General features: G+C 49.6%; 1 protein-coding gene across 1 annotated transcript; it reads right to left on the bottom strand.

The window, feature by feature from the left end:
* Positions 1-5,401: 5,401 nt before the first annotated feature.
* Positions 5,402-6,196, bottom strand: LOC102756272. The gene has a single exon (XM_006777661.1). It carries the CDS (start codon positions 6,194-6,196, stop codon positions 5,402-5,404), a length of 795 nt encoding a protein of 264 aa, XP_006777724.1.
* Positions 6,197-12,842: the final 6,646 nt, after the last annotated feature.

Raw genomic sequence — 12,842 nt, 5'->3', positions numbered from 1 at the left:
GTAGGCAGAGAAGACAGTAAGGGATAAAATGGGCCTCAGGAATGGGGGTGAGAGAGGAGGAGGGAGAGGGCGGGAGGTGAGGGCCCTAAGGCTAAGGTTCAGGATAAGAAAGATTAGGGTGGAGTAAAGGGTCAGGAATAGAATGAGTGTGTCTCTCAAACACGCACCTTCGTCATACAAAAGCTTCATTTAATTTCTAGGATCTTAGAATAGTGATATCAGATGATCTGTTTGAAAGGAGTCACATTAGATCAGTGGTTCTCAACCTTCCTAAGGCCACGACCCTTTCATACAGTTCCTCATGTTGTGGTGACCCCCAATTCCATTGTTACAAATTGAACATAATTAAAGCATAGTGATTAATCACAAAAACAATATGTAATTATATATGTTTTCTGATGGTCTTAGGCGACCCCTGTGAAAGGGTCGGCCGACCCCCAAAGGGATCGCGACCCACAGGTTGAGAACCGCTGCATTCGATTGTTTTAAATACAGAAAAATAATTCTAATATCACAAAAATAATTCTAATATCATGCCCTTATACCCAATGTTACCAAATGATGCAGGAACCGGTGGATTGAGCAACTGAGACAGCAAATGACCCTTGAGGAAATTTCTCCCTTTGCTTACTATTTCTTGTAAGAGCATGTTGTCCCAGGTTAGCACGGCCCTGCTCAGAGGACTGGTGTTGGGGGCAGCCCAAACCCCTGGACTTAAATACAATCCTTGCTTTGTCTAATTTATTGCATGTTTTAGAGGCCAAGATTTACCCCTCTTTCTTTTAAAATCCATTCAATAAATACTAAGAAAAAAACCCTAGTGGTTTGAATAGAAAGGGCATTGGCTGAGGGTCAGAGGCCTGGGTTGGAATCGCAGCTCTGCTACTTTTCAGCTGCAGGAGCTCAGGCATGTTACTTTCTCTCTCTGAGCCTCAGTTTCCCCCTCTGCAAAATGGGGTACTGACACCGAGCCTCACAGGGAGCTGAGGGCCGAGAGCCTGTGTTTCAGGCCTTGGCAGCATGCCTGGCACTTAATAATGAAGGACTCTCCCCGGCCACACTCTGCTGTGGGGACACCTAGGCCATTCTGTACACAAGACAGACAGCACAGTAGGCCGTGACATTGTTCTGCAGCCTGCCTGCTGCTTCCTGTTTACATGGACCCTGCAGATGCATGGTTTGACCGGTGGATTCAGGGACTTCCTGTGGCCTCCGCATGGCCACATGAGGCAGAGGGCCTTCTCTAACTAAAAGCCTTATTTTCTCTGGACTTGGGCAGAGTGACTGGTTGAATGGATTTGTGAGCCATGAGTATATATCCTGAGAAGTTTGAGCCATGCACAGAGGTCCTGTCCCTTTAGGGTACAATCGAATCCCCAACCAATGGTCAAATTTCATTTGAGCACCTACTATGCACTGGGCTCTATAATGACATCTACCATTCATTGAGCACCCACAGTATGCATTTGTGGAGCACCTTCTGCTTCCAAGATGTTGTAATCCTAAAGATAATTATTATTGAGCACCTACTCTGCACAACCATTTTTTTAAAAAATATATATTTTATTGATTTTTTTACAGAGAGGAAGAGAGAGGGATAGAGAGTTAGAAACATCGATCAGCTGCCTCCTGCTCACTCCCTAGTGCCCACAACCAAGGTACACGCCCTTGACTGGAATCGAACCTGGGACCCTTGAGTCTGCAGGCCGACGCTCTATCCATTGAGCCAAACCAGTTAGGGCACAACCATTTTTTGAAGAGCTGCTGTGTTCTATGCACTGTAACCATCTTTAGCACATCATTTATACCTGATCTCTCGGTGCTTCAGTTTCCTCATCTGTATAATAGGGACAATAGTACTTTACTTAAAGGGTTGGTATGAGGCTTAAATGAGTTAATACATATAAGCCACTTAATGCCTAGGGCATAGTTAAGAGCTTAATAAATATTGGCTGTCATCATTATTAGTTATTGAAAGTCCACAGTGTGCAAGATACTGTAATTACTTTTAATATCATAGTAGTTAGCATTACTGAGCACATGCTGGACATAAGGCCCTTTAATCCATATCAATATAATTGAGCCCCTATTGTGAGCCAGAACTGGGCTAGATACTGGAGACCTCAAGAACAGAGTCTTAGGCAAGGTTCTTACACTCTGATTAGGGGAAATTGGACCATTTTTGAGGTAGGCATCCTTAGGAGTCAGGATGACTCTTCTGCAAATATGGGCTTAAAGCAGGAAGGAGATGGCTTTGAGGGGCCAGATTGGGTTTAGGAATCAGGGCACTATTTTTTTTTAATCTTAAACATTTTCTTTATTTATTGGTTGATCTTAGAGAGGGGGAAAGGAGAGAAGAGAGAGAGAGAGAGAGAGAGAGAGAGAGAGAGAGAGAGAGAGAGATTTGTTGTTCCACTTGTTTGTGCATTCATTGGTTGTTTCTTGTATATGCCCTGAGGGGGATTGAACCTGCAATCTCAGCATATTTGGATGACGCTCTAACCAACTGAGCTACCCAGCCAGGGCTTCAGGACACTCTTGAACTACCTCTTGAGCTGGGCCAAATGGATTCTAACCAGCTATCTTCCTGTGACTATGTACCTGGGGAATAAGTCACTGGAGGGCTGAGGACCCCTCAGACAAAGGCCAAAGTCTTCTTCCTGGGAAGGTAAGAGATGCCAGAGACAGAGAAAGAAGCTGCTGGGCTTTGAACCCAGGAAGGATCACCTTTGTCCTTCAGAGATGGAGTAGAAGCAGGGGTGAAGTCAATGGGCTGGGGGTTCAGTGCCCCCTTCCGTCTTCCTATCCTAGGACCACCTCAGCAATCTCATGGCAGAGATATTCAGGCTTGCTGCCTTCTCTACTTGGCCATAGGGCTAGGCCACCTCCTCCAAGAGCCATGGAGCTTTGTAGACCTTTGGGTTATTTCAAGGTCAACCCATTCCATACTCTATTATTGCCCTCATATTTCCAAGGGGAGTTCTAGCAAGAAGGATCTGGCTGGGTCTGGAGTTCAGATCCACACAGAAATGGGCCCTGAGGCCTGAAATAGCCCCTGGACAGCCTGGGAAGATAACTCAGGACTTAGGGGGCTTGAGTTCTTGGGTGGATATGGGGTACAGTCTCAATTCTCAGCTCAGGAGGCTCTAGGCCTCCGTTGGGACCAGGAGAAATGCAAAAATATCAGAGTCCTGGGGCTCCTAGAGATCATCAAATTACCCCATTCATGTTATAGAAGAGGAAACAGAGGCATAGAGAGGGGAAAGGATGAAACCCCGGTCTCTGGGCAGGTGAGTGGCAGAGCTAGGTTGGAATCCCAGGCTCCAGGGTCCCTCATCAGCAGGATGGTAGATACCTGGGTGCCTTGTGGGGCCTGTTGAGTCTGAAAGTTTGGAGCCTTCAGTGGCCCAGGGGACACTTTCTCAGATATTCCCAGCAAGAAATGTGGGACTACCTATTCTGACCCTCCAACCCTCACCTGGTTTGGACAGAATCATTCTTTCCAGAGATTTTCTCAGGAAGGACCATCCTCCCACCTGCCACTATCCCAGGTTGCCTGTTCCAACACGTCTCACACTGGGCATTGCAAACTTTTCTCTACGTCCATCCTGGGCCCTGGTCACCAAAACCACATCTTTAGAAGCATAAATATGTATGAAACACTTGGAACAACAACAACAAAAAACAAACCAATTAGAACAGTGCCTGTAAGGGCTCTACAAGGTTTGCTATCATCATCATCATCATCATCATAATCATCACTTCTGCCCTTCTGCTCACATGGGCTGTGCTAAAGTTAGTAATCCTGGAAAAATAAGAGTTTGGATGGGGTTGGGTATAAACAATATATTTCTTCACATGCAGGAACCAAGGGTAAGGGAGGCTAGGAACCTCTCCAGTGGTCCATGCAAGATAAAATCCAGAGGTTCCTGCCCTAACCGGTTTGGCTCAGTGGATAGAGCATCAGCCTGCGGACTCAAGGGTCCCAGGTTCGATTCCGGTCAAGGACATGTACCTTGGTTGCGGGCACATCCCCAGTAGGGAGTGTGCAGGAGGCAGCTGATCGATGTTTCTAACTTTCCATCCCTCTCCCTTCCTCTCTGTAAAAAATCAATAAAACATATTTTAAAAAATCCAGAGGTTCCTAACTAAGACCTCTGGGCTTCACACTCGGCCAACACGTATTTTTGTTCATCTCACAGACCCTTATGACTTTTTTAAAAAAGTATGTTTTAATTGATTTTTAGAGAGAGAAGAAGGGAGAGGGGTAGAGAAATAGAAAAATTGACGAGAAATAAACATCATTGATTGGCTGCCTCCTTGCACATCCCACACTGGGGATCAAGTCCCACAACCTTGGGCGTGTTCCCTGACCGGGAATCAAACCATGACCTCCTGGTTCATGGGCTGACACTCAACCATGAGCCACACCAGCTGGGCTGACGTTTTTTAAATTTGTTGCTAACATATTAAACTCAGATTCCTGGCTTTTCTTGAAAAGGCAACAACCCATTTGAGACCTGGGTTTTGACCAGGTAGTCCCTCTCCACTCAGATACAGTCTCCACTATCCAGCCCAATTCACTCATTAATGTTTTTAATACTTTTTTATTGATTTCAGAGCGAGAAAGAAAGAAGGGGAGAGAGATAGAAATATCAATGATGGCCCTAGCTGGTTTGGCTCAGTGGATAGAGCGTCAGCCTGTGGACTGAAGGGTCCCAAGTTTGAGTCTTTTCAAGGGCACATGCCTGGGTTGTGGGCTCGATCCCCAGTAAGGGGCATGCAAGAGGCAGCCTATCAATGATTCTTCCTCATCATTGATGTTTCTATCTCTCTCTCCCTCTCCCTTCCTCTCTAAAATCATTAAAAATCTATTTTTTAAAAAAAAAAAGAAATATCAATGATGCTCTAGCCAGTTTGGCTAAGTGGATAGAGTGTCAGCCTGTGGACTGAAGGGTCCCAGGTTCGATTCCTAGTCAAGGGTATGTACCTTAATTGCAGGCTCCTCCCGGCCCAAGCTCTGGTCAGGGCATGTGCAGGAGGCAACTAATTGATATATTTCTCTCACATTGATATTTCTCTCTGCCTTTCCCTCTCTCTTCCAAGCTCTCTAAAAATCAATGGAAAAATATCCTCAAGTGAGGAAAAAAAAAAAAGAAACATCAATGATGACAGAGAACCATTAGTGGGTCATGGGTCCATGCTCAACACTGAGCCACACCAGCTGGGCGCACCCATTAACTTTTAACTGCCCGCCCCATAAGTCCTCCAGTTTATAATCCCCAATCTAAATGGCCATTTCCCTCAACGGAGCCTTGGGAGGAGCATTTTGCCACAGACAATTTATTTTGCACAACTGCAGACTGATGGACGTGTGTCCATTTCATGGTTGGTGTCAATATCACCACCAGCTACAGGGTTTGGAGATGGGTTTGAGAGAGGCATTCCAGTCCGAGCGGATTTCATCCCAGAACTTGGGCAGGCGACCTAAAGAAAAAAGCTTGTTGCCAAACAAACGGAGCTCAGGCAACTTTATCTCCGGTCTCTGTGGCGGCATCGGAGGGGGGTTCTGGCTACGAAACTGATGTGAGCAACTTGTGTTGACGGCATCATCCACATACTGCAAAGCATTGACACCCTTGGTGGCTGGCATCATGGTAGTGCTGGGGTTGGAGTACCCTCGGGGGGAGGAGTGGTCTGGGTGACCCAGGTAGGAGTTGGCCGCCTGTTCTAGGTAGTTGATGGCGAGCTGTGGCAGGTTCAGTACTGTGGAGCAGTTGGTGGCCCTGTCGAGGTAGTTGATGCCTCTGATGAGTTGCTCCAGGAAGGTGGGACTGGAGTGGTCCGAGGGACCATCGGTGCAGAGCAGACAGTGGGGGCTGTCACGGTAACAGGGCTTTTTGGCCACCTTGGGGCGGTTCCCCAGGTGGCCTGTCTCTACGAACTTGGAGGTGTAGGGCCGGCCCATGCAGATTCTCCTCACTGGAAGTTTAGGGGAGCTGGGGCTGTCGGACTGTTCCGAAGGGTTGATGCCGCTGCTGAACTCCAAGCCCCTTGGGGTGTGAGGACGTTTGAGGCTGTTAGGTCTTGTCTCAGGGCATTGGAACAGGCCTGGAGTCGGGATTTGAAAGGACACAGTCTTGGGATGGTTCAAGTGGCTGTGAGTGTTGGGATATCTCACCCGGCGCCCAGACATTGGCCTGCTGGGAGGAGAGAACTTCGTGGCGCTGAGTTGCTGTGAGCTCACCTTGAAGCTGGTTACCTGGGTCTGGTGAGGAGAGTGAGGTCAGCCTTCCTCGGCTCCCTGCCACCTCCCTCCTGGGTTTCTCTCCAGGTGTTCCATCGGCCTTCACGGAGCCAACACACCACCCTTCTCCTTCTCCCCATCTTCCTCCTAGGCCCAGGGATTTGCAAACTGAAAAACAGACACCCCCAGCATTCAGAAAGCACAAAGAGAAGGGCAAGAGGTGGGTAGGAAGGCAAGATCCTGAAAATGACGGAGCCAGAAGACCCCTAGAAAGAGTGGGGGAGTCTCTCTCTTCTCTTAGCTCAAGCCCACATTCTGAAATTCCTCTTTGCCCTTTAAGCCACAGGGGCCCAGCACTGAATCTCATGGTGAATCTCCAAGCACTGAGACAGGCTTTCTTACGAGACAATATCAACTCGCTAATCAACAACTACAACAATGGACTCTGATACTAAAAGAATGTGTCTTAGAAGCAACACAGTCCTAGATGCACTATCTCTGAGCCTGGGTCTTGCTTGTCTCTTGCATGGAATTCTTACTACAAATCAAGGTGGAAGTTGCTATTCTATTCCTAGATGACTGATGAGGAAACTGAGGCTCAGAGAAATGATGGGACTCGGCTTCAGATCGCACAGCTTGTCAGGGGTGGGCCAAGGTACTATCTTGGGTGTGTCTGATGACCCCTGGAAGACGACGCTATGTTGTCCAGGTGACTTTGGCCTCCCTCACAGTCTACTTAGGAAGAAGTCTCACCACATCTGCTCTGCCTGCCTGGATGAGGGCACGAAGGGGAGAACCAGAGGCAGGGGGGGCACTTGCTACCCCATAACTCAGAATGGAGCTGTATGTGAAGCCCAAATGGTAGGGGGGCAGGGGGTGTGGCAAGCCTACTAATTAGGTTGGACTTGTGAAATCAGAACCTCACAGAGTATTTGGCCTTGATCCTCTCTAACAGTAGGCGTCTCCTCATCCACCCCACAAGAAGCGGGTGAGTATTGGGACACCTACTCCTCCTGCTTCAAAAGTAGGCACTTCACAGGGACTAAGCCCTGACCAGGCCAAAGAGATGCCCCGTCCATTTAACCCCCACTCCTGTTCCTGGTCCTCCCTGTTCCCCTTGTCGCTGAGTTCCCCAGTCCTCCCCCACCAGAAGGCAGGCTCTGATTTCTCTCCCCGAGTAATGCCAGCGTGATGCTAATTTTCCACTTCAGCTTAGCAAGGACAGGGCTGTATTTGAACCTGTCCCACCCAGAAAACAGCTGCCAGCCCCTCACCCAGCCCATAGCCCATCAGCTGCCCTTGTCCTTTGGGTCTGAATCAAGTGGAACGTCCAGATCTGCCTCTGCCCTCTCTGGTCCAACCCCACCCTCATTTCCTCCTCTGGAAAAATAGGAGGTAACTGAGGGCTGACCCCCACAGGGCCCCGCCCTTCCCTTCCTGGCTGGCGGGGCCCCATCTGCCAAAAGGCCCTCTCCCACTCTCACTCTGTCTTTCGGAGGTAGATGACTTGGCCCTCTCCTTGGTGTCTACTGAGGTTACCCTCATACAGACTGCTGGCCATGTCATAGAATCACGGAATCCTAGCGCTGGGAGGGGCCTCCCGGGGCCATCCTGGTCAGGCCCCTGCCTCAAGGCCAGGCCACTTTAAGCCTTCCAAGACAGATGGACCTTATTTTTAAAACGGGGCTGGGATGGACGTTTTCCAGCATTCCTTGTTGTTTTTCTAAGTGTTTAATTATGCTGCGAGTCAGGAAGTCCTATGCCGGGTCTACTGTAACTCCCATTGGCTGTGGTCAGCATCAATGACTTCTCTTTTCTCATCGGGTCAGTAAACATTTCTCCAGAGGCGCTAGAGTGCTAATCCCTTTGAAGGACCCATTCCTGGGCATAACAGCACCTTCTTTCCTCCCTTCTCGCCTCTTCCTCACGCCCTCCACAACCTGGTGTCACCCCGTACATGTTCGCTGAAAAAATAAGCAAAATCCCCCTTTTGGGTTCTTACTGCATTTGCCAAGGAAAGCCTCCCTCCATCATTTCCTTCCCTAAATATTGAAAACACAGGTTTACTTTTTATTTTTAAAGATTTCCAGTTACTGAAAACTTGTAAGACAAGAACTCCCATATAGTTTCTATCTAAACCAGCGGTTCTCAACCTGTGGGTCACGACCCCCTGGGGAGTCGAATGACCCTTTCATAGGGGTCGCCTAAGACCATCGGAAAACACGTATATAATTACATGTTGTTTTTGTGATTAATCACTATGCTTTAGTTATGTTCAATTTGTAAGAATGAAATTGGGGGGCACCACAACATGAGGAACTGTATGAAAGGGTCGCGGCATTAGGAAGGTTGAGAACCACTGATCTAAGCCCACTAATTATTTTTTCATCCACTAATTATTAACACATTTGTCACTACACCTCCCCCCCAATTCATTATTATTTTAAGAGGAAGTTGCAGACAATAATATCTTTACCCTTGAATACTTCAGCATGTATTCCCTAAACACACGCTAGGAGAAGAAGAATCCTTTCTTACACATCCACACGACGACTACCGAATGCAGGGCATTTACCATCGACACAGTACTAGTATCTACTATACAGTCCGTGTCCCTCCGATGTTCTTCATGGCAGCTCTTCCTCCACCATTTCATCCAGGGTCCGAGTCAGGACCAGGCCTTGCCCTTAGCTCCCAGGTCCCTGGTTTCCTTCAACCTGGAAGTCCCTCAGTCTTTCTCTGTGTCTTATGACACTGGCATTTTTGAAGAGTACAGGCGATTTGGGTTTATCGGATGTATTCTAATGATGAGATCCAAGATTACAAAGCACTTTTACACAGAAAGCTCTGCATACGGCCTCCCAGGTACACTAGGGGACTCAGGGAACCAGGGAAGTGGTGTCAACTGTTCCTTTGTGGGGCCTCAGCCGGGCCTGGTTCTGCTCTGGGCTGGGGGCTGGGCCTCTGTGCCATCTGTCCTGACGGTACCCAGGCATCGAGATCACTGGCCATTTCTGGACGGGCACTAAGAGCCTCTGGAAATAGCTCCAGGACGATTATTTCAGGAGGAATGTGCAGTTCCTCCAGCTTCACAGAAAGCCAGGCTGTGTCCGTTAAGATGAGGAATGTCCCTCTATGGCCTCTCCAGCTCCAAGGGGCCTCTAGGATTTCGGGGGGGCCACAGAGGCCTTCAGAGACAGAAGGGACTGGGAGCCCTGAGTGGGAGGGTTGTTTTGTCCTGAGATTCTGGGTTCTCAAGACCCCGCCTAGAGTCCGGGCAGCCGTCTGACTCCAAGCACAGGGGCCCTTGAGGGGGAGGCTACGGGGACGCAGCCTGCCCCAGCTCTTTCCCAGGCCCATCCCCAAGAAACTGATATTGTGCCAGAGAACCTGACATTGTCGGGGCCAGGACCTTCACATCCACCCTCTTGTTTAATTCTCATGGCACCCTAAGAGGTGGGGGTTTTGTTTTCCCGGTGAGGTCATTAAGATCCCAAGAGGGGCCCCTGGTGTGGCTCAGTTGGTTGGGCGTCGTCCTGTAAACGGAAAGGTCATCAGTTTGATTCCCAGTCAGGGCACATGCTTGGTTGTGGGCTCAATCCTCGGTTGGGGTGTGTGCGGGAGGCAGCAGATCGATGTTTTGCTCTCACATGGATGTTTCTCTCCTTTTCCCCTCCTCTCTCTCTAAAAATCAAAGAGGGGAAAGAAAGGTTCCAAGAGGGTAACCGATTTACCCAAGCTCAGCCTGTGGTCAGAATTAGAACCTGGTTTTCTGGGTTCTCCGGGCTTCAGCACTAATTGAGGGAGAACGTGGGCCACCCCCTCACTTAATGAAGACTCCAACTGAGCAGCGTTGGATGGGGTGGGGGGTCCAACCTGGAGACACAGGTTGGTAGGCAGCTGTGACCCTGTCCCCCACCAAGCACGCCCCTATCTTCCACCGTCCAGCCAAGCCCAGCTGCTGCTACCTCCCTAGCACTGCAGGGGATCCTAAGTGGGTAGGGTCCCCTCCTTGCACAGTCTCCAGCCACAGTGATCCCCACCTTTGCCCCATGGGGTGGCTTCCAACCGTGGCTCCTTAGCTCCTTTGCCAAACCAACTGCAAATCGTGCGTGGGCTTTCCACTAGCCTTTCCCCCTCCCACTCATTCACTCTCACCTAACTCCTCTTCCTGAAGTCCTACCCACATCCTTGTCCCCTCCTGTGCCCCACCAAGACCATCAGGAACCCTTTCTCCGCCTCAGGCTCCAAGAGTTCAAGGGCATCTCCCTCCCTGGAGGCTCCAGAATGGCAGGAACAGCCCCCCTTCTCCAAAGACCTTAGGACCCCGCCCCATGGCTGCATATGCTCCTTATAAACTCCCCCACATGTCACCAGCTGTTGTCCCCTCTCTCGGGGCCTGATATGGTGGGAGGAGTGTTCTCTTGAGCTTTCAGCCACAGAGCTCTTGAAATCATCACAGATAAGGAGCTAGCCCTGTTCAGTCCAGGGGACAGCTAGAGCCAAGAGCAATGACATTTTGGCTGTCCCACCCCGTTAAAGACTGTGCCCAGCCTCCGGCGACTATGGGCAGTGTGACTCACCTGAGCCCTTCGCTGGAGTGGGGCCAGCCTGCCTGCAGGGCTGAAAATCTTTCTTGGGCTTGGTTCTGGCCCTCCCCTAGCTGCAGCCTTCCACCCATCGAAGCACCATGAATGAGTCACCCTCTCCCATCCCCTAATACCCTCAAGGATAGGGCCCTCTGCTCACCAGCTGCCAAAATAGCACTTCCCCAAGCCTGTGGGAGGTACAAGCCGGGACAGATCTGAGCTCAGGAGCCGTGGGACAGGTGTGGCTTGGCAGGTGCCCCAGCCAGTAAGAGCTTCCTTCCTGCCAAGCCACCTCAGGGCTTTTGGGGTGCAGCAGCCAGTCCTGGCAGGGACATCGTCATGGGGTCTGGGAAATTCCCTCTCAGGAGTGGGATGGGGATGGGGATCCTATGTAGGCTTGTGTGCGACCTTGCTGAGTGAAGACATGGGAAACAGGGGAGCCAGTCCCTGGCTGGTGCTGTGGCCTGGGGTAGCTGAACTCCAAACCCCAGTCTCCTGTTTGTCAAATGGGGGTGAGGAGGGTGCCCAGGGAGCACTGATCACCTGACTCCTTGCAATAATGGCTAATGTTTAGGAACCGCCCTCCCCACGCGGCAGGCACGTGCTGTGGTAGTTGTTAGATACGCTGGGATTGGTGCAGGGCTTGTTCAACCATCGGTAGCTTGAAATCAGCCATGGTGGGGAGATTGGCAAATGGGACACATGAGGGAGGGGTTGTTTTTTGTTTTGTTTTCAGTTTGAGACCCAGTTCGCCAGCAGACCGTTGCAGCTGCGTGGCTATGGCCAAACGACTTAACCCTTTTGAACTTTTGTTTCCTTGTCCATAAAACTGTAATGTGTTTGACAGGAGGTTCTACGGAAAGTCAGCTCACAGGGTGATCATAAATTCCTAACTGGGGAGGTCATGGTGGGTAGTCACGTCCCAGGCCTATCACTTCTCCAGGGTAAAGCTTATCTCTGCCTTGAGCAAGCCCTGCTCAGGGCTTCTGCGCACCAGGTTAACACACCTCTGCCATGCCCGCTTCCAGACCCCTCCCTCTGAAGACAGCACGTCATCCAGTCCCCGCCTCGCTTTCTCCGACCTTCAGGTAGGTAATCTTCCCGACATTCCTCCCTGATTACAAATGCGCTAAAGAAACACCAAACTACCCTTTTCCAGAGCCTTTGAGGGCTTGCTTCCCGGCCTATGTCCTCAGTTTGGCTCAGATAAACTCTTCCACAAATTCTCTACAGGTTTGGGCCTTTCTCACGCTGGCAGGAATAATGGCCTGTGCGGATTGATCGCTTACTGGGTCCCAGCTGCTGTGGGTGCTGCTGGGTGTTATTTTATGTGTCAGCTTCACTGGGCAACAGGATGCCCAGATGTCTGGTGAGCCGTAATTCCTGGGAGTCTCTGTGAAGGTGTTTCTGGAAGAGATTAGCATTTGTATTGGTAGGTGGAGTGAAGCAGACAGCCCAGTCGTCTATGAACCAGTGTGGGTGGGCACTATTCACTCTGTTGAGGGCCTGCCAGAGGTCTGGACCATGGGACCGTTAGCCAGGTCCAGGCTACTGTCTTTGAGCAAATATAAGCATATATATATGTATATATGTATATATATATTCACACACACATATGAGGTTTCTGAAGGATGGGCAAAAGTAGGTTTACAGTTAATACAACTAAATAATACAATAAATAATAATACAAGAATAAACTTTGTCTTGTGTACTCACAACATAAACCTACTTTTGCCAACTTTGGGTCCCCGAAATATGTATACACACTTTATCAGCTGTTAAATTTTGAAAATGAAACGTATTCTAATAAACATGTCCTGTGGGGGAAGGAACGGGGAAGGGGAAGGTGCAGGGAGAGAGAGAGTGCACGCTGGGACCCTCTTTTTGAGGGTTTTTAAAGTTAGAGAGCGTGGAGGAGGTCTTAGGGGAGGATCTTTTTTTTTTAATTGATTTCAGAGAGAGGAAGGGAGAGGGAGAGATAGAAACATCAATGATGAGAATCGTGG

Source organism: Myotis davidii, unplaced genomic scaffold (genome assembly GCF_000327345.1).
Source record: "Myotis davidii unplaced genomic scaffold, ASM32734v1 scaffold149, whole genome shotgun sequence".
NCBI classification, from domain to species: domain Eukaryota; kingdom Metazoa; phylum Chordata; class Mammalia; order Chiroptera; family Vespertilionidae; genus Myotis; species Myotis davidii.
The sequence above is the reverse complement of the archived record's forward strand: the minus strand, read 5'-3'. Positions and strand labels throughout refer to the sequence as shown.